At 38.1% G+C, this 25563-nt stretch overlaps 3 protein-coding genes across 3 annotated transcripts in view; 1 reads left to right on the forward strand and 2 right to left on the reverse strand.

Annotated features, from left to right (window-relative positions):
- Positions 600-8371, reverse strand: LOC109829841 (low-temperature-induced 65 kDa protein-like). Its single transcript, XM_020396891.1, has 4 exons — positions 8248-8371; positions 3245-3562; positions 1608-2609; positions 600-1004 (listed from the first exon to the last, which is right to left on the reverse strand). The coding sequence occupies exons 1-4, from the start codon at positions 8339-8341 to the stop codon at positions 964-966; spliced, it is 1455 nt and encodes a 484-aa protein (XP_020252480.1). The 5' UTR covers positions 8342-8371; the 3' UTR covers positions 600-963.
- Positions 9292-10129, forward strand: LOC109829842 (light-harvesting complex-like protein OHP1, chloroplastic). The gene is made up of 3 exons (XM_020396892.1): positions 9292-9548; positions 9694-9816; positions 9929-10129. The coding sequence occupies exons 1-3, from the start codon at positions 9390-9392 to the stop codon at positions 9995-9997; spliced, it is 351 nt and encodes a 116-aa protein (XP_020252481.1). The 5' UTR covers positions 9292-9389; the 3' UTR covers positions 9998-10129.
- The window catches only part of LOC109829564 (pumilio homolog 1-like), a 16373-nt gene continuing 1461 nt past the window's right edge, over positions 10652-25563 (reverse strand). Inside the window, exons 2-10 of the mRNA XM_020396639.1 lie at positions 25484-25558; positions 17550-18973; positions 16219-16360; positions 16036-16143; positions 14934-15146; positions 14640-14750; positions 13069-13263; positions 12019-12193; positions 10652-11149 (exon numbers count right to left, since the gene is read on the reverse strand). Coding sequence (XP_020252228.1) covers positions 11112-11149; positions 12019-12193; positions 13069-13263; positions 14640-14750; positions 14934-15146; positions 16036-16143; positions 16219-16360; positions 17550-18973; positions 25484-25558 — 2481 coding nt within the window. The 3' untranslated portion in view covers positions 10652-11111. The remainder of the gene's footprint in view (positions 11150-12018; positions 12194-13068; positions 13264-14639; positions 14751-14933; positions 15147-16035; positions 16144-16218; positions 16361-17549; positions 18974-25483; positions 25559-25563) is intronic.

Raw genomic sequence — 25563 nt, forward strand, 5'->3', positions numbered from 1 at the left:
GCCCCCGACCAATATGGCGTCCTGGATGCTGGCTGATTCTGAGGGGGTGCACACTAATCAGATATAAATCGGATACGACACTTGTTATAAATGTATACGGTCATGAATACGGATACAAATATGCTCATGATTAATTGAGCAAGGAATCGTAAAGTAGGTTTTATTTTCGAAATAACTTGTATTTCATATATGTTTAGTTGGTTTCTTTTTAAAGGAGAGCACCCTCAGATTACACTTTTAAAAATCTTTTCCTTAATAAAAAAAACCAAATTAAAAGAGTAGGGATTAAAGGTTCATGCATAGATCGAAAGATTGAGTTACCTCCTGGATTGACGACTTCTTGATCTTGAGGACCAGAAACCTTCTTGCTTTCCTCTGCCATTAGTCTCATTGGTCTCCACACACGCATGAGCATAGTTTTATACATACATACATCATGTTTTAGTTTAATATATTGTTCAGGTGGAGGTTGGTTACTTGCACATGTGGAATCAATAAGCTTTGGCCGGCATTCTACAGATAACTACTCCGAAAACATGAAGATAAACATTAGATAAAATCTGCACCAATGGATTTGATGCTTAGGATTAGTCGACATGAAAGGTACAAGCACTAGTCTCCAAATATATTATGGAGCGAGGATTGGTTGTTATAAATGAAGGATACATAGATTTTAACTTTATACACTGTTATTTTTTTTTCCCTGTGTTATTCAAAATGATGTATCCATCTATGTAAAACCCAATTACAATATCGTAACTAGAATTAAAAAAAGTCAACATATCCTGCACCAAACATATACAAAGTACAAATAAACTTGACGAAAGGAAATTGTAGATGAAGCAAGACAGCAGGCTGAAGCTTGACTTGGATAAATGGCTGCATCCATTCTATTCTAATATATGCTGAGCCCGCTATTGGCATCATTCAGAGGTCTAGAATGTCTTTTATCTTTACTTGTCTTCAGTTTGGTTGGAGTCTCCTTCCATTTGCTTCTTCAACTTCTGCAACAAAGAATGGAAGAAAAAGCTTAAGAAACGTTATTATTTTGCTCAAAATTATGAATAACTACATCTGCAGTGGAATATCACTATTTAACAAGAAAAACCTATAGCCATATTCGCCAAAATCAGATATATTTGCTAAAATCAGATATGAATGTTGGTCTGATGAGAGGAAAACAAATACGAACGCATCTCAGATGCAAGGGAAAGCCGTAAGGCTCGAAAGTACATAGGATGCGATACAAAATTTTTCCAAATGCAATAAAATTTTTCAAATCAGAGCCTGCAACAAGTGTGCATCACATCTATGTAAGAATCCTAAATCACCAAAATATATCTGTTTCCAAATTTAAATATCTGGATCTTGTTATCTGTATCCATGCCCAACCAAAGATGTAAGCTTCAAAATTCGGCGGGGTATTGATACTTAATACCCATATCCGTATCTGACAGGATACACAGCTGTATATATATCGGATCGGATAGGATGGGGATATGTCCACTGAATCCATATTGGTTTGCATTTTCTGCCCAAGTTCGAGTGAAGATTATTTCTATGTTGAAACCATATTGAGCATCAAGTAAGTTGTAAAATATGTTTACCTGCATGAGGGTTTGTAGAGACCAAAACAGTTGACACCGAAACTGCTGGCTGATTCATAGACATTGACATGGTTGATGAATTTTTTGACACTGGAACCACCACGGAAGGATTTGTCGAGACTGGAAGAGGTGATGAATCTCCACGACCATGCTTCGGCTCTAGTATAGAAACTTTATGAGCATGTGCATTTCCCGTGCTCAAAATTCCATGACCATCTCTAGCCATTGAAGCTTGCTGGTATAAGTCTTTAGGCGATAGAATCGACCTGTCCTCACTTTGTTTAAAGAGAGGCCTTGATGTTCGATGAATTTTGACTTCTTGATTCTCCATTTGCTGCTCTTCTTTTCCAAGGAGCGAAGACACAGCGCCCTTTACTTTCTCAACAACGCTCAGTTCCTCTCCTAATTTTTTCGGACTGATGGCTTCGGTGATAACCTCAGAAAGAGCTCTCTCTTCTTCACCAGGCTCCAATTTTTGCAATAAATACTCTTTTACCGATATGCCTTTATCCCACATCATCTTTGCTCCTGTCTCATCTACTGGGCTCTGTATTGTTGCAGCAATTTTACTGGTAGCATCCGATACTGCATTATATGCCGGTGCTAAAATTTCTGTTACAGTCTGTGACATTGTTTTGCTGCTAATTTTTACATTATCAGTCTCTTCCTCTTTCACTTTGGTCTCTGTCGCCAGTGTATGTGAATTTGCAGGAAACATCGAATTGAGTTCCATTGATGATTCCTTAAATGAGTCAAGGTGATGTAGCTTGGGTTCGCTGGTGGCTTCAGAATGATGAAATGTCGAGTTTGGTTCTTGAGAATGTGTGGTTGGAGGAGCCTCGACGAGAGTGGTAGGGCGAAGATCGATCACTGGACAATGATTAAGGACAGGTTTTGGAGAGTGATCAAGGACTGGTGTTGGTGTTCTAGGACTTGGAGTTGATGCTTGAAGCCGCTGGGCTCGCTCCTTATACATCTTAGGTGCAGTCTCGGACTCGTACACTGGTTTCAGAAATTTTGTGTCAAATCATAAATTTCATGATTGTGTACGTCCGTGCATGTCTGTGAGTTATGTATCAATGTATAGAAAATAGAAGATTTTGGATGCATAGATAGTGTAATCTAGGATTATTTGCAGATGTATCACCCCTACTACAGGACATAGTTACTAATCGCCCCTATGCTATTTTACGGTAAATTGCAGATAACCCCTTCATATGTACTCTCATTAGCAGATAACCCCCTTATTAGCCCTTAGGATCCCTGGATTGCCATTTCTGGCAAGAGAATTGCATGTGACACCCCTCTTCCTAACGTACTGAGAGGAGCAAAGCGCTAATAAATAAGTTGAAGTGGGTTATCTACTACTGAATGCATAGATAAGGGGGTTATTTGTCAACCTTTATTTAATTATCATTTACATCCTCGGCTTTCAGACGAGGTTACTTTTTTGAGGATTTTTGATCTCTTTCAGTGGTAATCACATTATGGTTAGAATTAGACATTTGCCAAGGACATTCCTATGTTTTTAATGATATGTGCTAAAAAAATAGAATAGGGATGAATTGAGGAGGTGCATCCGCAAATACCCCTCTTAAGATATATGTAGACATTAATAAATGAGTATAGATGATTACTTGGAGCGCCGTAGTACTCGGGGTCTTGGTCTATGCCCTCGTCATCTACATCCAAATTGATTGGACTCATTGGAGTCATGTTTCCTTCGCCTTCGTGACCATGTTTCTTCTTGGTAAGCACTTGCTTCCATTTCTTCGCCTTTTCTTTCACCTTTGCTAGAACCGACTTTTTGTGGTGATGTTCAAGCTCGTTGTAGTGATGGTCGTGTTCGTGCTCGTGCTCATGCTCGTGGTTGTGACTGTGGTTAGTTTCGTGGCTTGAGGACTTGATGATGGGAGACGTAGGTGCTGGCCAACGTGTTTGTGCTGCCTCCCCACCTTCATGTGTGCATATCAAGGTGAGTAGCAAATTGATGAAGATTAGATCATTTGCATTTTAATGTAAATATTTGAAATCCATATTTGCTTGAGGACCTTCTTCAATTTATTGACTTATGTGTAAGAGGTATGTGCAATGGTAGGGTCCTCTAACATGGTATCAGAGCAACTTGCAAATCTTACTAATCTTACTGGTCATGAATTTAGGGAGCATACTTAAATAAATAAAAAAAATTGCTTTATGAGTCCATGTTTCGGCCCATGAAAGATCCCTCAACGTACGTGAGCGGTGAGCTACGTGAGAATGTTAAGACTACGTAATTTTGGCCCTTAACCCTCACTGCAACTTTAGAGTTTTAAGTCCTACGACAATTATTATAAAAGTATAGAGCATAATACAAAAAATACATTGTCATAGCTTGATATCGAGAGATAAACAAGAACATGTTGTTACACTTTCCTACCAAAATGTGCAAGTTTAGCGAAAATGTAGACAATTCGATTCCTAAATTTGTCATACTGGTTACCATCTCACCTACATCTTGCTTTTTTAACTCATATACAAATTCTTTTAATTGTTCCAGATAATTACTGTGAACGTGTTTCTTGTGGGGGCCACGAGTGTGCAAGTGCTGGAAAGAAACCGCGTGAAGAGTGCACGTGAAAGCAATTCCATGAAGAGCTAAGTCCAGCGGATATTAGCTAGGTCCACCGGATATTAGCTAGGCCCACCCGATTCACTTGCTATAAATAATAGCAAAAGTCCCTAGGGCAAAGGTGTGCAAGCAAAAGTGGGAGAAAACCAGTTTTGTACTTGGGGCGGCGTGCTGTGTAGGAGTGCAGGGAGAAATAAAGAGTGTTTTCTCTTTTGTTCTTTGGCAGCGTGAAGCAGGGTGCAAGTACGAAAAGGGGAGAAAAGGCTATTGTGTGCAGAGTGCAAAAACAGAGAAAAGACGGCTGTGTTGAGAGAGAAAAATAGAGCCGAATTTGAGAGGGGTTATTGCATTCTTTTGAGAGTCTGCACAACAAGTGGTATCAGAGACCAGATTCCAGATCTAGGGTTTGGTTGGAGGAGTAGATCAATTTGGAAACCCGTTTAGGACTTCGTTGGTGATAAAGGTGGGATCTTTTGGTAAAGACTCTATCTTTTTAGTTTTGGATCTATTCTTCGTTCGTTGGTGCGTAAGATGTCGGGGAAAGAAGGTGCTTCGGGTGTCGAGGGCGGTGCTTCTGGCGTGAAGACCATTCAGAGTTTGAATATCCATTCTATGAAGATAGATGTGGAGAAATTTAATGGCACAAACAACTTTGGATTATGGAGATGCGAGGTTTTGGATGCGCTGAACGCGCAGAATTTGGAGGATACCTTGGAGTTAGATGGCAAGCCAGATGAGATTGAAGAGAAGGTTTGGAAGAAGATGAATCGAACGGCGTGTGGTGTGATTAGGTCTTGTTTGACTCAAGATCTAAAATATGATGTGATGAATGAGACTTCTGCGAAGAAGATTTGGGAGATTCTCGAAAGCAAGTATCCGACAAAGAGTGTTGAGAACCGCTTGCATTTGAAGAGGAGACTTTATCATTTCCAGTTGAAGAAGGGAACCTCAATTAGAGATCACATGAATCACTACACAAAGCTTCTTGCGGATTTGGCGAATGTGGATGTCAAGATTGAAGATGAGGACAAGGCGTTGCTGTTGTTGAGTTCCTTGCCCGACGAGGAATATGAGACCTTCGTTCTTACTCTTATTAATGGGAAGGCATCCATTTCGTATAGTGAGGTCACTGCTGCATTGGTGAATTATCAGCTTCGGAAGAAGGATAAGGAGAATTCGACTGAGTCGGTAGCAGAGGCGTTGGTCGCAAGAGGGAAGAATCCAAACCGGAAGAATTGGAAGTCACAGTCTAGAGTAGGGCATCCTACAATTGGAAAAGATCAGTGTGCTTGGTGCAAGGAGACTGGTCATTGGAAGAAAGACTGCCCAAAGCTCGACGAATGGATGAAGAATAAGCAGAAGGGAAAAGGGAAGCAACCATCATCAGAAGCAAACATCGTATCGGATGGTAATAATTCTGACTCTTCTATTTATTCGCTTTCTATCAGTCCTACAGATAGCTATTCGGAGGAATCTGAATGGATGTTGGATAGTGGTGCGACCTATCATGTGTGCCCTAGAAGGGAATGGTTCTCCAGTTTTGAGAAGCTGGTGGATAGTGGTGTGGTGTACATGGCTGATAACCGTGCATGCCAGATCCTTGGGATAGGAAGAATTCGCATAAAGATGTTTGACGGGACTGTTAGAGAGTTAAACGATGTGAGATATGTTCCTTCTTTGAGGAAGAACTTGATCTCGATTGGAGCTTTGGTTGGAGAGGGTCTGAAGGTTCGTGTTGAGGACATGGTTCTCGAGATTGCGAGAGACTCTCGTATTTTGATGAAGGGCGTCAGGAGAAATAACCTGTATTACTTGACTGGAGGTATAGTGGCAGGTGGAGAGCTGACGACTTCTGTTGATTCGACTAGACTGCGGCATTTGGGGCTTGGCCATTCCAGTATTGATTCCTCGCATAGATTGAAAGAGGGTGCAAAGACCTGCAGTTTGAAGTCCAGTGAACATGTTGATGTGAGCAAGAAGACCGAGGTGAAGTGTGGCACCTCTATTCACCGTGCTAAGGGTCGTTCTGGAGAAGTTCACGTGGATGTTTGGGGGCCTTCCAAGGGGGCATTATTGGGAGGTAATAGGAGTTTGGTTTCCTTTGTTGGTGGCTGTTCTAGGCGTGTTTGGGTTGCAACCAAATCCCCATTGGAGAAAGTCCTAGTAGTTTCCAACAGATTGAAGAAGTGTGTAATAGACAGAAAGGTGAAGGTACTCCATTCTGGTGGGAGGTACAAGATGGACCTTGGGAGGTACAAGATGGACCTGTTTCTGCATTGGAGCCGAGCTCACGGCATTGCGAGACACTTCGTTGGAAAGGAAATCTTGGGGCAGCTAGATAGGGTGACAAATTTGGAGAACCGTGCCTTGCTGGAGGAGGATCGGTGTTTGTTGTCAAGCAATGGTCTGCAGAAAAGTTTCTGGACAGAGGCTTCGACATATTTGGGTCATCCTATTGAAGAGTTGTCAACTGCTGTGATTGGAGGTAAAACTCCATTGGAAGATAGGTCTGGTAGTGTCACTTTGGTTGAGGCTTCCATGAGGAAGCCAATTGACTCTCAGCAGGTGGAGAGTTTTGGACAGACCTTAGAGGTATCACAGCGGGTGGAGAGTGATGCTACTCCACATTGGGTAAAGATTACTCCAGATCATTCTGCATTGGTTGGGATTCCAGCTGAGGTGACACAGCGTGGGAGTCATTTGGATTTATGTGCAGATGATGAATTAGGTTTTGAATCGAGTGCAGCTGGCAGACATATTTTGGATATGGCCATTGGTTCACCTCAGGTGGAGGTGTTTGAGGCCATTGGAGGTGCTATCAGCCGCAGAGTTGATGATATTAGAGAAGGGTTGCGAACTCTTCTATTGGATTGAGGTCGTTAGCGGCCATTTGGGTGAACTACGTTCGGCTTGATTCCTTGGGCAAGAGGATACGTAGGCAGTCTTTATGATGCAGCCGGGTTGGATTATTTGATGGGGGTGAGATCGATTTGGTGAGTAGACATCGACGTTTGGGAGAGTGTTCGGATTCTCATTTGGGGTCTCGACTTGTTATGGATTGAGTCTGTTATCGTGAATTGTTTCACAGTGTACTGGACACAACAAGTGAGGCATTTGGTTTGGTTGGTGTCGGCTCAGTTTTGGGAAAACTTCACCGAGGTGGAGAATTGTGAACGTGTTTCTTGTGGGGGCCACGAGTGTGCAAGTGCTGGAAAGAAACCGCGTGAAGAGTGCACGTGAAAGCAATTCCATGAAGAGCTAAGTCCAGCGGATATTAGCTAGGTCCACCGGATATTAGCTAGGCCCACCCGATTCACTTGCTATAAATAATAGCAAAAGTCCCTAGGGCAAAGGTGTGCAAGCAAAAGTGGGAGAAAACCAGTTTTGTACTTGGGGCGGCGTGCTGTGTAGGAGTGCAGGGAGAAATAAAGAGTGTTTTCTCTTTTGTTCTTTGGCAGCGTGAAGCAGGGTGCAAGTACGAAAAGGGGAGAAAAGGCTATTGTGTGCAGAGTGCAAAAACAGAGAAAAGACGGCTGTGTTGAGAGAGAAAAATAGAGCCGAATTTGAGAGGGGTTATTGCATTCTTTTGAGAGTCTTTTGTGAGAAGTTAGAGAGTTAGTTTGAGGGTTTATTTTGTGAGATTGTAAACCTATTGTAATTTCTCTCTAATAGTAGATCTCCCCCTCCTTGCCCCGTGGACGTAGGCAGTTTGCCGAACCACGTAAAATTGATTGTTTGAGTTTGTGGCCATTGTAATAGTTTTAGGATCCCTCGACGCGCAGTCCTAGAGCTGACGAGAGGAAGAGCAAATATCCCACTTTGATGGGATATTAGGCTTTCAGATTCTTGTTCCCTTTGAGAAACAAGAATTCTTATCGATCTTTCTCTCTTATTGTGCACCAGAAACTCTGCCGAAATTTCCGCTGCGCACAACAATTACTCCACATCGATCAATTCCTCAACCATTTTCAATTACTTTGCCGAAACATAGAAAAAGCTAAGAAAAACTAATTTAAAAAAAAAAATTACCAGATAGAAGAAGTTTTTCACCAGCGGGATTCTCAACATATTTGAGCCCCTCTCTATCAACTGCCTCTTCTTTAGGAACCCTTGTAGCCTGCATGCTTCTTCTTCTTTTTCTTCTTAATTTCCCTTTTTGTTTTAGCAAAATAATTAATTTCGAATTATTTGCATCGGGCTTTAAACTAGCAAGGAAAGGCCTTCTTTTTGTGGCTCGAGAGAGGAACATGGTGGGCCGAAGAAGTTAGCGAGGCTTTCGCGCCACCTCCCGATTTCTTGACACACGTGCTTTGCTGCTTTTGGTACACGTGCGAAATCAGGATGACACGTGCGTGGGTTGTGGATTCGGCTGTTCATCCACTGTTAGCCCACCAAGGGGAATGGTTATGGGATTTTTTTTTTTTTTTGGGGGGCAACGTTGTTGCCTCTGATAATTATTTAAAATATACTATTTAATGTCAAAAATATAGTGAAAATATCACTGACTTTTGATCACAAACAGTTTATATATCCGTATCCAAAGAAGCTCAAATTAATCCTCTAGTTTTTGGCTTGTTGACGTTGGCACTGGAAGTAATCGGTGCGCGAACAATTTTCTCCATTTTCTAATTTTCAGCTTTGCCTGTTACATGATTTATCCCTTTTATGATAATGATGAAACAAAATAAAAACATGAGCATCAATTTTATATGAAAAAACCTTAGAAGCAGGTATTTTCTTTAAAAAAATGCAAAAAAAAAAAAATACCGATAATGAAGCACTTTACAGTTTATTTGAGTTCATTCATTCCCTTGACGCTATTGGAAATTTTAATCAAACAAATAATTTAGTGAAAGTATGTTTCAAATAAACATTCATTTATAATGCAAAGTTTCATAATTCTAACTGTCACAAGAATTAAATATAGCTTTGAACCTCTGGTATAATTACTGCAATTTTTTTTTTGTAAATGTGTCGATTTTCAAAATTTGTCCTTCCCCCCCAGTTCAAAACCAGTACACGAGGGTTTTTCAAGAAGTCGAGCCAAAAGGGAGGGGCTATAGACAAAAACTCTCCTCGAAGATAAGATGACCAAATCAATGGCCAGGGACAGCGCGCCAGAAGATTAACAGGAGCGGAACACTTCCGCAGACAAAGAAGAGGGAGAGAAAATGGCAGCGACTCCAGCCCTAACGAGCACCTCATCCCCTTTCCAGCTCTCACCAAAACCCCTTCACAGAAGCCTCAAACCCAAACCAAATCTTGCAGCTCTCAGCTTGTCAAAGCCGATTAGCACTTTCACCGTCAGAGCTGCAAAGCTTCCTCAAGGAGTAAGTTAAAATCTCCCATATATATAGAGAGAGCTAATTAATTAACGATATTTTGATTAGGAGCAGTAGAAAGTTGTAAGTGCATTATCGTGACGTGTATTATTACGTATAAAATTAGTAAGGGTAGTGTTCGAATTTTTCAAAGGTGGAGGTGCCCAAAGTGGAGCCAAAGCTCTCAGAGCCTTTCCTTGGGTTCACGAGGACCGCAGAGGTTTGGAACTCTAGAGCTTGCATGATGGGTCTCATCGGAACTTTCATCGTTGAGTTGGTGAGTTCATTTTCTGTTTTTTTTTTTTTTTTTTTTTTTTTTTTTTTTTTTTTTTTTGGTTTAAGCTGATGTTTTTCATGCTTATTTATTTATTTTCTTTTCTTCGTTTCAGGTACTTCACAAAGGTATACTTCAGATGATTGGTGTGGATGTTGGCAAGGGGCTTGATCTCCCTCTGTAATTTGATTTATTGTGTATTAATTCCAAGATTACATTTGTTTTAACGTCTTTGCCTTACTATACTTGAAGAAAAGTACATGATGAGATAAACAAGACACAGCTTTGATTATCATGAAAGGAACTGCTCCAATCATGTTTTAAGCATTCTAGCTCATCTATCTTTGTCTTTAAGATTTATGACCTCTCTTAAATTATGTTAGAATGTACGTATGTAGATGAGAAACATAGTAGTTTTCTACTACTACGTACACTCATTCATGCTTCCAGGATTAGATACCGAATAATCATTAAAACGGGAAACATAACAACTCGGATGCTCTCGGATTAATTAATGCTCCTACATTAATAATTCTTAGGTGCACCCTTAATACAATGGACCAAGACCATTAAAGAAGTCAATGGGAAAATAAAACAGTCGCTATAAATAAGTATACATGGTTTCATCCGAGGGGGGAAAAAATCAGAACGTAAGAAAGAGAGAAGCTTTGCAGTAAACAGGCTTCAAATTTCAGGGGTCAAAAGAACTCGTTAGCATTCTAAAGGCATCAAAATTATTGTGAACGCCCAAGGTAAGCTTCACAAATCCACCTTCAACTTTAAAGAGGATTTGGCAACAAACCCCTGAAGCTAGTAAATCATATAACACCCTCCTAAATTTAGGAAATCGTACAAAACCTCCAATATCTTAACGGTCCAAAGAAAGCCCATATACATGACGATGTATACCTTAAACTAAATAGATTAAACTGAACAAAAAAAAAAAACTGTTTATAGGTTTGTAACATCCAATATCTCTACGAGAACATAAAACCCTCGACGCTTCTAAACAACAGACCCCTTTCGATACTGCAACATTTATACAGTCCCCATTTGCCTCAGGATCTTTTCTTTACCGTTCCTTTACACCCATATGTGATACTGCATTCTCCCTGTAGCTTTGTCAATATTTGCTATAGCCTTCGACTAAAAATGTACAATTCTCAATACAGGCTTACATTTTTATTGGATTAGCTTGTACTTTAACTAACATAGATACTATAGATATATAGGTAGACAGATAGATAGAAGAACGCCCTCGCACTGCCTTCGGTTACTGTACAACTTTCCTACACCATCTAATAGGGATATGAGGGCTGAAGTCCGATTCTTCTCTCTGCAAAAAATCAAGACCTTATTTCAATTAAACATAACATAAATGGAGCGAACTTCTATGGATAATTCTCAGTTAACTTCAGCATTAGGAGGGGTTTGGGAACCAAGAAGTAAGCGAGAAGTATAAGAAAAATTATTTTCTTTATCATGACTTTCGATTTGTAAATCTTGTTTGGTTGATAGAAAGCGAGAATAAAGGAAGGTAAGGTGACAGTTGAGTAGACATTTACCTTTTTTATGGCTTGTTCGGTCTCCATGGAAAGTGAACGTAGGCTAAACGCTTACCATGAAATGGTAGGAATGAGAATATAAGTTAATTTCTTTCTCCGACCCAATTCACTTTCCATCCACTTTCTAAAGATCTGGAGAAAGTGAAAGATTACGATAATGATATGACGCCCTAAAGTTTCCAATTACTGTCCAGTCAGTTTTCATTTGACAAACATATATTATATATTACTACTATTTAAGAAAAATCTTTTTTTTTTTGGTGTTCTACCCCGATGTGAGTCACAAATTCTAATAATTCCATAAAATGTCCTCATAATTTACACATAGTTTAAGAATCAAGAATCATGAAAAGGTAAGCTTGGAAAACTCAAAAGACTATTACTTTTAACTCCATCCATCCCGTGTTCTTCAAATAACTACCCCTATTAACCACCACTATCTTTAACACCCCACTTGCACAAAGCGTGCACAAGAAATACTAGTGAAAAATAGAAAGGGGAGCCACTTTCCAGTGTTTGAGCCATTTCTCATTTACTTTCTGGTTACCAAACACCCTCTCAAGGGGAGACATAGAACTACTGAATTTAGTAATTTACTGAGATAAATACCAAAAGGAGAGAGAAGACTATATTTACATACCTCCAGCTGCTACAAGTTTCTCTACACGAGCAACTATGTGCTTTCCATAAGTATATTTCTTCAGTGCGTTTAGATGAACCTTTATACGAGAAAGAATCAGCTCACGTTGCTGGTCGTTGCAGGTCTCCAGGACTTTCTGTACAACATAGTTTGCAAACTGATCTTTCATCATTGCCTGACAACCATTTAGAGAATGAACAAGCATCATAAGTAAGGCTTTTGCAATGCATTTAAAGTTGGTAATCAGGAACCTACAAACCAAGAAATTGAGCTCTCCACAAATGATGGTAGTTCATTTAAAGCATTCTGATCAGATATGTGTTTCTCGATTGAGGTGCTAATGTAATTGCCAAAGTAGCTAATGTCATGTGTCAGCAAAGTTGTATTACAAGAATTAAGAAGTTCTAAAATGCACTAACTAAACAAAAATAATGTTTATAGATGGTGATATTAGGAATATATCTCGAGAATCAAGAAGATGGAAAGAAATGTGTAAGAGGAAGATTTAGACCTCAATGCATAGAGAATGACAAATGAAATATCTTACATTAACTGTATGAAATGTGTAGACAAAAGCCTTATGAAGATTTAGGACTATTTTCTTATGTGAGAGATATAAGCCAAAGAATAACAATATGTTCTTAAACCAAAACAAATAGAGAATGTAAGAAAGCATTAATCATCTTGCCCAACAAATTCACTAAATTATTCATTTAGTTGTCATGCCTTTCACTGAAAAAATAATCATACAGAGGGCCCTCTATAGAAAATCATACAGGGAAATAGGGGACGGAGATACCGGCCTAGCACAAGTCTCGATACAAATAACACTATTATCTATCAGTTCAGCAAGTAATGTCCTATCAGTGCAGTTGTTACCCATGCAGTCTACACTTGCAAGCAGTAGTGATTGCACTAATAGCTAATTATGTATGCATCATGATTCGGGCTAAGCCAGAGGTCTTCATCCCCTAGCTCCTCATATATTATTTTCTATAAAGGACCCTTTAGAGGATTAGTTTCCCGTTTTCACTAGAGGAGATAACAAACCTGCAGTGGCTCATTTTCATCAGTGGTACCGAGCATCTCATTCACCAATATTTGACGTTCAACAGGACCACCAAATGTCAGACACTTCTCAACGACATTTGAAGCAAACTTCTGTTGGCTCATCTGAACTATCTGCCCAGCTAATTGCTTAATGATTTCAGACCGTTCATGAGGTTCTCCATGCTCCAGTACATGCTGCCACAGTAAAAGTCAGGTAAGCCTGAGATCCATAAAGGCATATTGTGTAAACTGTAAAGTATACATGCTCAAGTTGTATGGATGTTTTAACCCTTTTGACAATAAGAAAGTATTAATCAAATACATGACAACATGGTACTAATGAGACCGTATATATTATGTGCATAATAATAGCTCTAAAGCATTGACAACAAGAACACCGGTATATTCCAAGAAGCAGTCATTCAGCTAGAACTACGAGAATATTAAACTGGCTATATAGAGATCTAAGTTTCGTAGAAGACAGACAAGAGGAGAAATCTGTGAAAAGATGAGTGGATAGCTTGTATAAAATAAAAACAATGTGGCAAAAGGATTATACTAAAGCCTAACTACGTAAATTTAATTCAAGATTACTAGTGAATACGAGATGAATAAGCTCATGTATTCTGTGCATCTTTACCATTGGAACACAGTTTCTTTTGGAAGTTCGCCGACTATGGATCACAGCACACACTGGCCCTGATGGGTAGTGATACCAGTTTCTCCAAATGGCTAGTATACCTTCTTTTCAATAGAGCTCCTTCAAAATACAGTTCAATACCTATCCATTGCATTTATTCCATGAAATCAAATAAGGATATCTTTTATGTTTACTAGCTCAATTCATGTTCCTTCAAGTTTACCCCAAATTCTCTTGCTTCAATCTTTTCACCACTACATGGTAAGATTATCAATCTCAGAACGTGCTCAAGTTTACTGTAACAAATCCTCATTTCAGAGATTGCAGAAGGCAACTAATAATAGTAATAACTTGGGCCTAGCAAGAAAAAGAAAAGAGAAGTTATCCTTTGTGGAAAGTGCCACTTAATTCTTTTAAAATCAAACCAAAAACCCCAATAATATGTGGTTATAATCTGAGTGCATTACAGAAAAATCATCTGATGGTTGTGCCAAGTTACAATGCTTAGATGAAGGTGCTCAATATGACATCACATGGAGCTATTTCTACATGAAATCATTCTAATATGTATATGTCCAAGCAAGATTCACTCAACAAGGCAACAAATTTATGAAACTATATAATTCATGACTCAATTATGATGTCTAGTTATAGAAAAAAATAATCCTGATCAAATCAATTCAGTTTAAGCAACAACTGCCAATAATAAGTGAGGATGTAAACAAGACTCAAAACTTTAATGTCAGTTGGCTACCCAGGCAGATAAAAGTAAATCCACACATATACGAAGTAGGGGAGAAACAAATTACGCTTGTTAATCAGTAATCATGGAACAGCAAAATGCTAATAGTCCAGAAAACATTCCTGAAGAAAGAAGCTAAGGAAAGAGCCTTTCGAGAAAGATGAACTGAGTTTCCAAATAATCACAAACCTGGACAACATAATTTCCATATTGATCCTGTGCCAGCAAGCAAACACATTGCATAATCTCATTCATTACAATCTTCTGTGTTTCAGGATCATGGCAATGCTCCAATACCCTCTGTAATAGGCAACAAAACCACTACATGTGACTGAACATAAAATGAAGCATATAAGACCCAGAAAGTAAAGTGAAGCATACAAGACCAAGGAACAGCCATATGTCCATAGAAGATATACACAATTTAAGAACAAAACTTACCTGTATGACACGACATATACACAGTTTAAGAACAAAACTTACCTGTATGACACGACAGCCATATGGATGAGTCGATAATGTTACGACATGATCATAGAAGGATGAAATGATAAAATGAATTGCGTCCTCAGGGATGCATTCTATACATTTCTGGATAACATGGTTCCCATTTTGATCACGTACACAACGCATAATATGGCCATCAAGCTCCGCAACCATCTTAGTCTGCTGATCCAAATTGATAACTTCGAGTGCCTGCATCAAAGGTTTCACATACAGAACCTCCATGAACCATCTTCAATTGCAAATTAGAAATTATATATATATAGTCAATTATCAGTTCATTTATCGTCGGACTGAAAGGGATAGCAGATGAATAAATGTCCACACTCCACACTTAAGTGCAACATACATATTAGTCTTCCATCTACATCTCCAGTCAGAGATACATCTCTTATCAACTGTAATGATTTGAAGGGTTACATAGTGACACAATGACCGTGTTGGCTTACATCTCACTTGAAGATTTGGGCTCTCTGGCTCAAGCAAAATCATGGGTGGTCAACCAATTCACGATATAAATATATTAAACCTATTCCTAGAAAATGTTCTGGGAGAACTCAAAGTTATGTTTATTTAGGGTTACATTAGCCTACATCTTAACTCTCAACAAGCGCAAAAAAGGGGGGTGGGGGGAGGGAGGGGGGTTCTTAACTAAATGCAGACATTTTCAAGGTTCGTGTTTTCTAACTTTTGTTCAATATGTTATCTGTATACCATAATACTTGCAGGCCATTAGGAAACTGCAAGCTTTAAACATCTTAATAACAGTCCTACAAACATTCAACGGTCACCAGCAGTCATTGTTTTATTGAAAACATTGTCAAACCCAGAGCAGGCCCCTTCACAGGCATTGTACACTTCACTGGACCCATCCGTTAAAAGAGAGAATATTTAAAAATAAGCTAAACTATCATAATGGTTCCAAGAATCTAGCAACTTCTGCAAAAAAGGCTATGGAGCCACATTGGATAGACTAGACTATCTTTGTGGCTTAGTGCCGTTCAAGGAGTTAATAGAGAGCAAAATGCGACTACTACCAATCAGAGTATATTGAATATACATAAACCACTGTTAGAAGTACCTTCTGGATAACACGACAGCCATACATCTGTAAGCTCAATGCCAATACATGACCACTAAGCTGGTTTGCCAACTCCCTGATCTGAGATGCACTTCCATGCTCAAAGAACTGAAATATGAAGAATGTTAGAATGAACCTCAAAGGTTACCAGGCAGTCAACAAAAAAGAATTGCAATATAATACCTTTTGGATCACATAATTCCCAAAAACATCAGTCATCAACGAAAGAGCTTGAGGCATTATCTCTTCAAAAACCATGTCTTTCTCTTCAGTTGTGGCTGTCTCAAGTTTTTGTTGTATAAAACGGCTTCCATACTGATCAGCACTGAATGTACAAAACCGTTTGAATATAACTAGGCTTAGTAAACAGTGGAAAGAAAAAAGAAAAGCAACATCCAGAAGTAAAAAAATCATGCTCCCCGCATGATGGAGAGAAACAGCTATAGAAAGATAAGGGCATGGCACAACTCTGCATTCAGGACTGCATAAAGTCTGATGCAGCAGTTTCTTGCCAATGATATCAATGAGAAACTACATTACCCAATAGGACGGTGAAATAGTACCCAAGACAAAAAGCAGTTTCTAACCTTACCTAACCAGTGCACTAGCATGGGGATGAGTATCAACCAACATGATACAGTATGGTACAACAGTGCATTGCCAATGCTAGATCACTTAGCTGCATTGTTTAACTTCAAAGTGTTCCTGGCATGTCCAAAAATGTCAAACATGTTTTTGAGCATTCAGAACAATTCCATAAAGTAGATTCAGCCTATATCCTGTTTACCCAACATTTTGCCCGACATGTTCCAGATATGATATTTCAGGTCTCAAACATGAAACATGATTATAAGAGCATTATGGTTCTTTATTTCTTTATTTATTATTTATGTTCATTCCTTAAAAGTTCAAGTACCACTATGTGTGGATCCCCATTAACAAGTTTAACTTAGCTTTATAATTTTCTGAGGTTGGCAATATCTAAAAAATATTCCTTTAAAATAAGTCTGCCATTGCTATAAGCTTGAGACATGCATATTTTCATCAACTAGGGCACTTGCAATTTACTCGGTCCGATATTCGCTATCCCATATATGATTTTTCCCTAGTCATCGTGTATCCGACATCCGGCACTTAGATCCTTCGATAGCCAAGACAGATGCAGGTGGAAATGCAATATATGCTAAATGCACTATGATATTTTCTTTTTTGTTCTTAAGCCTCGATTCCTTGCTTTCCTTTTATATCCACTTAATATACATATATTCCACACATTGACAGCACTGGTTTCTCCAACAACAATGCCCTTGAAGATACATAGGGGAAGGGACTGAAGAAATGAGGCAGGAGCTAAGAGGTCTAAAAAACATCATTAACGCAATATAAAGGACAACTATTTTCAGAATGTCTATTTTTTCTCTTCAATCTTTGCATAGTAAACTATACATTAGAGTTCAGTAACGCATATGGATTCAGCGTCATAAAGTTAAATACTCTTATATGATTATGCATACCTGAATTTGACAACGTTGCCTGCAATATCAGAAAGCTCAAAGGACCTAGCCTTGCTGCTTTTGAACTCCTCCAGCAGGCTGGATGGAAAACCTCCTGCATAACTATTCACATCAGAATGAAACCGTAGGTTACGTTCAGCAAGCCTTACAGGACTGGCAGCTCCAAATGGAGAAGAAGGAATAGACTTTGCTAAAGGGCTTCCCGGAAATGACATATTCAGGCCAAAAGCAGGATTGCCATAGTAACCACCAGGACTAGCAGGCCCAGATTTATTTAGGAAAGGAGCACCATATTGCTTTTGCTGTTGAAGCAAACCACCGAGGTAGGCCTCCTGCATTCCTAACAAGTCCAGATAAGCACCACCCATGTAGCCCCTCTCTATGGATGGATCAACGAAGTTGGCAGCAGCTTGTGCTTCTGCTGTCTTCAAGTACTGAATATGAGCGAGGTGCATTTGGAGAGCAGCAGCCGAGTGATTTCCAATACGAGTAGGATTATGTAATCCTGTAGATACATTTAAACTGCCAAGTACCCCAGAATCCACACCTAAAGCAGCTATTGCAGAGGCGGCAGCAGCATTCTCAAAGAGAGGAGGTAAATTTCCCGTGCCAATATGATTCGCCAACATTGGTGATAAAACTGGATTAGTTGAGTAACCATTCAATCCATAGCTCGGAACAGCTGCATTTGTAGTAGCAGCTTTCTGATGATGATATGAGTTAGAACTAACAGGAGATCTGTGAAGTTCAACTGGCGCACTTGACCTCATTACTGTGTTGTTAAAGTCTGCTGAGCCTATATTGCTGTTGGAGGAATCAAGATAAGAGGATATTGCTGATTTTGAGATAGAGGAGACACTCGAATGTCGTGACTCCAAATCTTTTGGGAATGAACATTGCTTAACATGGCTCTGAGAACTTCTCAAGTCAAGGAAAAAATTCTGCTGAGCCTCAATTTCTCGATTGCGATTTGAGTGCGACATGTCGTTGGCATCCACTGCATTAGTGCCCGACAGTTTCATGTGTGATAAAGCAGCCAAAAGATCAGTAGAGTCAACTCGGTCAGATGTTGCACCACTGGGCGAGTGTGAACCATTGTCAATTTGATGATCATTGATGCCCAGCTGCACACCTGCATTTGGGAGGGAAGGGCTAGAAGCCGTTCCCACTTGGTGCGCATCAGGTGTCTTGTTCTTTGAAACAGAAGAAGCCAAAACAGACGCAAAAGTTTGAGATGCCCTCTTTTGAAGTCCAACAACATTCTGGGCATTTCTACTCAGTCGCAGCCCACCTGGAGAAGCCGTATCATTATGAAAAGTAAGATGACTTTCAGAAGAACGTACTGGTTCACCACTGTCAAATGCATTATGATTTGCTGGACGAGATGGATACTCAAGGATTGGAGTGGTTCTAACAGTATCATCCTGCAATGAACATCAGCAACATTTCACCATAAGAACACAGGATAATAGCTTTAGAAAGGGATTGAGTCCAGTGTCTTGTGATTATTTGCCCGTGTGTTATAACACTAAGGTTAAAAACAGTAACAGTCAAATTAAGGCAAGTAACAGTCAAATGAAAGGAAATGTATGAGAATCTAAGAAAGGTTATGCTTATCCTTTTTTATATGGAGACCCAGATGCTTCTTCACAAAGAAAAGTTAGGATAAACATAAAAAATGAACAGTTCTTCAATTCTAATCTTGCATGAAAGGTAGGTAAAAGAATGTAAGGTACGTAGAGTTAAAGAATGTAAAACTGGAAAATGTGAGAGAAGGGTTGTAACTAAGATTGAGATCTCGAGGTCAGTTGCAAGTTTTGGTTTGCCTTTACTTTATCGGTCTCGGGAGGTTAGGTGGTTTTGCCAATTTCTCATCAGACTTGTTGGTACATGAAATAAGCCAATTTAATCAGAAACATTGTAATCAATGATTTCTTATTTTGTTTTCTCCAATATATAAATGCTTTGACATTACTGGCCAACATCAACGCTATTGCTAGGTTGCAGCCAAGTCAGATCAGCATGTTTAAAATTTGATATGATAGAGAAACATGTATCAGTATAGCTATATTTCAGACCTCGGTTACAACAAGATAACAACAGGGAAGTCGCAGGATGAAAACAACATAGAGATAAACACAACAAGTGTTGAAGGGAATCTAAGCTAAAATTAAAAATAAAATAAAAAGGTCATGGTACAGGGCAAGATTCAGATATGAGAATCTAGGAAGCCCTAAAAAGGTAATTGGACATAAAGGCTTTATTCACGCATACTTCATAGAAGATGACTTGTGACACATGCAATGGACTCTCGGATACTGGATGGACACACTTCCTTAAATTTATAACATATCCAAATCATGCTAATGACAAATAAGTTTATAATTTAATGCTTGAATGACAATGTAAGGTGCATATATCTATAATAACCTACTGATCTCTATAATGTTTTATTCAACAATTTTACAGTTGCTAAACATGTACATATATTCATATACAGTCACATGAATGACAAGTTTGAAATTTGTATAATGATTTTTATGGATGGCCTCATCTGTCGATATTAGTGTAACCGGCAAATGCCTCGTGTAAAAGGCGCAAGTAAGGTAAGTCATGTGCTCATATATGCCTCATGGACTTGTATGCCTCACACACGATCCTCAAGGCATTTATGAGGTGGCTTTTTTTTAAGTGAAAGACTTAGCAGCACCCTGTAGAACAGGATATTATCCTTCTTCTTCTTTGGTGCCACCGCAAAGACCCTCCTGGTCTTTTAACACTGACTTAGACTAGCTAAATCTGTCAGGAAGATATTACAAACCGTCTCATAGACCTATCTAATCCATAGCTCAATCTATTTTGATGAGAAAAGGCATACCTGATTATTATGATTCTATGAGCATAAAGTAATGATTCTTGTCACCGAGCTATTGCTGCCCATCATTTAGATTCTAATACTATTAAAAACTTAAAGTCGCTAGTTACTCAGCCAATAACTTACTTGGCGTTCTAAACAGCGAAAATATATGAAACAAATAGTATGGAAAGAAATTATAGCAGTCGTCCCATACTTGTAACCATCAATACTTTTTTACACTTCTTCGCTCAACCTTTCACATTTCAGCTCTTTCTTCACAAACTCTCCTATTTCATTCTTCCCTCATCCATGTTTCCTTATTGTTACTTAGCCGAGAATCATAGGTTCCATCTGTATTATCTGGTTTCCTGTATGCTTGTTCATATTCTAGGTCATTTTCTTTATTTAGGTAAACCAAATTTCTTTATTTAAGTAAAGCAAACAGTATTGGAGATAATTTTAGACCCTATTTAATTTTAATCTGTCCATTCATGATGAAGTTGCATATAGAAGTCCCAATGCCTCACAGAAATTTTGGTCTAGGTGATTATCTGGTTAAATCGAACTCCTTAATTAAGGCTCAAGGCTAAGCTTCACAGTTCACAGTAGCATGGAGTACATAACAAAGGCATTGGAGCAACAAAATCTGGCTTTGTTCCAACATCAATGGTATGAACACCTTTATTTAGTAATTGTGTGATACTAAATACTTCTCTCAAATAGTTAGATGTGTTTAGAGTTTACTCAGTTTAGACTCTTTAGAGTACACTAAGAACTAAAGGGAAGAAAAGGCTCCACTAGTTACGCGTATTTTTGTTACTCTTTTAGAACAACCTAAAGTGTCGTGACTGAGATTGGACTCAAAAAATTGCACGAAAGAGCTTATTAGCACTTATATGATGATATACCAACATGGTAAGAGTTGATCTGAAGATGAAAACATGACAAACTAAAGATACATGGAAGGAAAAAAAGTATTTTTCTTTTGTAATTATTGATGCAGCTAAGATAAATAAGTTACCTATAAAAGATGGCCCTAATATTCCTTTTTTCAAGAACAGTTTGAAACACTAAAGAAAAGTTCAAACTGCGATAAAAGAAATTAAACGAACTAATAATAAGTTTCAAATATTTAATTTGAATTCCACATTTAGAAAGCATCATTTGCGAGATAATTCATTAAATGTCATTAAAATAATCACTGTTTTAAAAAACCTTCGCCTAGTCCGCTTAGGCGTACGCCTAGGCCTAGGCGGTACCTAGGCCGCCTAACTAGCATCTAGACGGTATTTAGGCTGCCCACCTAGATATTACGAGGGTTTAGGTGAGCATTGTCTGCTTACGTGGATTGCACCCTGTAGGCCTTGATTGTGATTTTATGTGTCGTAGCCTACACCAAACTCCATTAACCACCAAATATGAACACCTCCACTACCTCCTCCAACCTTCAGGAAAACCTCATCAACCACCACTTAAATGAACCACCACTTAAATGAAGAAAGAAAAAAAACGCCTAGAAACCGCTTAGGCGCCTGCCTAGGCGACTAAGCATTGGGCCCCAAATCCGACGCCTAGAAGCGCCCAGCGTTTAATGTAACATTGAAAATAATACACAATTCAAGGTGATTTAATTTATTTTACCAAAATATAGATCATAAAAGTAATACCAAAACATATGCATGTATGAAACCGCATCCTCAGAGAAGCCTAGTATACTAATGTATCTACTTTTTTGCACAACATTGAACTGGTTTGGTACGTGCAAGTTGGGTGGGTAAAGTCAATGACTATGTGGTTAATCAAAAAACAAGTTCTTTAAGAGACTATGAATGTTGCTATATAGCAAGGTTTTTAAATTTGTTATTTTCATGCAGCAGATTTTTCTTTTTATTTATTCGGGGTATCCTATTTATTGTACTACAATATTATATGGTTATTTCATTGTAGGCCATGCATATTTTCACAAATTCTAAGTATATTTTTATATTCAAGAAGTTACCTCCTGTTAAATAGCTTAAATTTGGTTACTTTGTTTTAATAGAGAAAACTAATACTGTGGGCTTAAATACAGTCTGGTGCCTTCTGTAACATGTATTAATGGCCAGTTACTGGGCAGTGGGCACAAATTGTATTCTCGGATTCCTTGGATTTAAACTTAAAAAAGGCACTCCTAAGGCTTCTTTACTTATGATTAGTCTTAAAAAAATTTCATAAATCAAGTGTTAGAATTTGCTGCACATGAACACGCTGCAAGACCACCAGAAGCGCCTACTTCGCTACTTATTTCTACCAGGTATACTCATTTCGCTACTTCATATCATTTTCTTTATGTCCACCTTTAAAGATCCTAACCAATGGAGTTAACTTAGTTTATGTTGTTAAAATAAATAAAGAATGTCTTGGGTTTTGAAGCGTGTAATCTCTTTAGTGCTTATTGCAGCCAACTTCAATCGAATGGAGGGGCAACAAGAAATATTGAATTTTTGAAACTAATGGATCTGATTAAGAAGGAAATAATAATGTATTCAGTTTATTAAATTCCTAGTTTCCTCTGTGGAGATTCGAGTCTACTAACACGTTTCGGTGCAAAATACATTTCTAGAATACAGCAAAGCTTTGGTCCTTTGGAGTTGGTAATTAGCAATCAGTGTTTGAAAAAGCTTTTTTGAAACTCGCTTCACAACTTAGTGAAGGGTAAACGCTTCAAAACTCAGGAGTGAACCTATTATCCCTTAAAGCTTACGCCTTATCGCTTAAAGCATAATTGAAGTGTGTGCTTCGCGCTTCATAAAGTGCTTTTATTTTGAAGCACACGTTGAAGACTAGATAGTAGGGCATAAAAGGATCTTTGACTAACATTAAAATGCCCCTACATATTTTCAATATGGCTATTTAACTATAAATAAAATACTTAGTTATGCATGTAGCTTACTTTATTATGTTTCATTTCTATACTTCACATATTTAATTCTTATTTACTAATCAAGACATGAATATATATACTTGTAATTATCACACCACTATATATTATATGTTCATAATTTTTACAAATTTAAAATTAAAATATTTAAATTCATGAAGCTTACGCTTCACGCTTTGAAGCTTACGCCTCGTTTTATCAAAGGGTCTAGCACTTCACCTTGCGCTTCCGCTTTTTTAAACATTGTTAGCAATCTTATCAGAGTTTGATTCCTTCTCAAGAATCCGCAAATCACATGCAGTGAAAGGGGTAAATGAATTTAGATGATAAATTGTACTTTGAATGCAAATGAAGTTGAGAATCTCAGACATAAATCCAACAGCTAAAAGGACCCATATCCTCAAAGTGAGATTGTCATCGGTTATGACCTCGGATTCAAACAAAGCCAATGGAAAATACCATGGTTAATTTAAGGCTTAATGACACTTAAATACCCTATTGTTTCACTACATTTACACTTAAATACCCAAACTTGTAAAAACTAGCATAACAATACCATTAAGTTGTCAAAAAGTAGCACATTGCTACCTACTGTTAAATGAGTATTAGAATATTCCGAGGCATATTCCCATATACTTGGCCCATAGGAATTTTGTTGTACTATTGTACTTATTTATTGCTTTAATTACCATTTTACCTACCCCTTCAATTTATTATTACCATTTTAATGGAGGGCATTTTTGTCAAAATGGTGTTAGCCTAATTCTAACGGTGGACAACTTCAGGTATTTTTATGCTACTTTTTACAACTTATGGTATTTAAGTGTAAAGATAGTGAACATGGTATTTAAGTACCATTTAGCCAAGTTTTAAATGATTAATTTTGGTCGTCTGAGAATATTGCCTTCATAAACAAAGTGATTAATGATTATAATATAAGACTCAAAACTTTATACGAGTTCAGGTTCAAAATAAATAACAGCCACTAACATTTGGACTAGGCAATTAATGTTTGGCTAAGACTCAGAAAGTAGTTACTTACAGGTTCGGAAATATAACAAGATAACAGCCACAAACATTTGGAACTATGTAGTTGAATTCTCAAAGTTTGAAGTTTGAACATGTGAATTCATGCTTTTAAATATTGTATACCTGAGACTAACAAATACACACACCAAAAAAAACACCCACCCACGCGTGTGCGCACACACCCACCATATAAGTAGCATAGTGCTTTATTATTCCCATACATCATGAGGGACCCTAACAGGTAATCCATACCATCCCACTCGCCCACATTGTAAACCCTATGTGAACAAAAAAAATTTATAATGTTGAATATTTTCGATCCATTTGTCTAACAATTACAAAACAAATGACTACTTGATGTGTACTAGAAAAGACGCCATTTAATGGATTGCTTAGGAGTCTTCAAATTGAATAAATTTTTGCACATACATCATACATGTTTGCTGACACATGGATCAAAATGGAAAATCTAATAGAAAACTGAAATGTTATACAGAAGGAAAATTGCAGATATATTCTCCTCAAAGAATTGAATCTGCCACACAGAAACATTAAAATATTTAACTGCAAGTAGCACATCAGATTCCATATTCAAACTTCGCATCTGCCCAAGCAACACAGACAAAAAAATGTATGCTCCAGTATATCAAGACAAACAAAACTTAAAAATTGAAATCTCAAAGTTATATTCCAAATGTTCGCTTTTACGCGGTTTTGCCGCCTCTTGCCATACCCAGAATCACATCATCAAAATTCCCATTACCAAGGAATATATACTATTTAAGACACCCAGATGAACTAAGACTAAGGTGCGCAAAAATAAATTCACTAAGATAAGAAAGAAGATACAGATGATGTATACTTCGAAAATAGCATTACCTGCCTCACCTCAAATAAGTAGCTGCAGACACCCAAAAGCTCATAAGCCATTCAATCCAGGAGAAAACAATTTAAATCAAGTTACTTAATACTTGACATAATAAGCAAAAAAGCGGCAGCTTTAGTAATACCTAAGACAATGTATATCAAATTCTTACATACTTAACTACCAACTTAATCAAGTATTAGCTGTTCATATCAAAAATCCAAAAAAGGTGAGATTTTTTTCGAATTGCAGCCAATGATCACCTGAAAAATTTCAGCAAGGCTCTTCTGTGGGCCAAGCGACAACCCTATCAACCCATCTCCTCCTCCTCTCGCCCACTCTC

Source organism: Asparagus officinalis, chromosome 2 (assembly GCF_001876935.1).
Source record: "Asparagus officinalis chromosome 2, Aspof.V1, whole genome shotgun sequence".
NCBI classification, from domain to species: domain Eukaryota; kingdom Viridiplantae; phylum Streptophyta; class Magnoliopsida; order Asparagales; family Asparagaceae; genus Asparagus; species Asparagus officinalis.

What these genes read in the sequence shown, in the direction of transcription:
- LOC109829841 (XM_020396891.1), bottom strand. Translation starts at nt 8,341, where the DNA reads ATGCAGGCTACAAGGGTTCCTAAAGAAGAGGCAGTTGATAGAGAGGGG. An exon ending in CGAGTACTACGGCGCTCCAA is followed by an intron (nt 2,610 to 3,244) that starts GTAATCATCTAT and finishes TTCTGAAACCAG; the next exon opens with TGTACGAGTCCGAGACTGCA. An exon ending in CTCTACAAACCCTCATGCAG is followed by an intron (nt 1,005 to 1,607) that starts GTAAACATATTT and finishes TCTTTGTTGCAG; the next exon opens with AAGTTGAAGAAGCAAATGGA.
- LOC109829842 (XM_020396892.1), top strand. Translation starts at nt 9,390, where the DNA reads ATGGCAGCGACTCCAGCCCTAACGAGCACCTCATCCCCTTTCCAGCTC. An exon ending in CTGCAAAGCTTCCTCAAGGA is followed by an intron (nt 9,549 to 9,693) that starts GTAAGTTAAAAT and finishes AATTTTTCAAAG; the next exon opens with GTGGAGGTGCCCAAAGTGGA. An exon ending in GAACTTTCATCGTTGAGTTG is followed by an intron (nt 9,817 to 9,928) that starts GTGAGTTCATTT and finishes TCTTCGTTTCAG; the next exon opens with GTACTTCACAAAGGTATACT.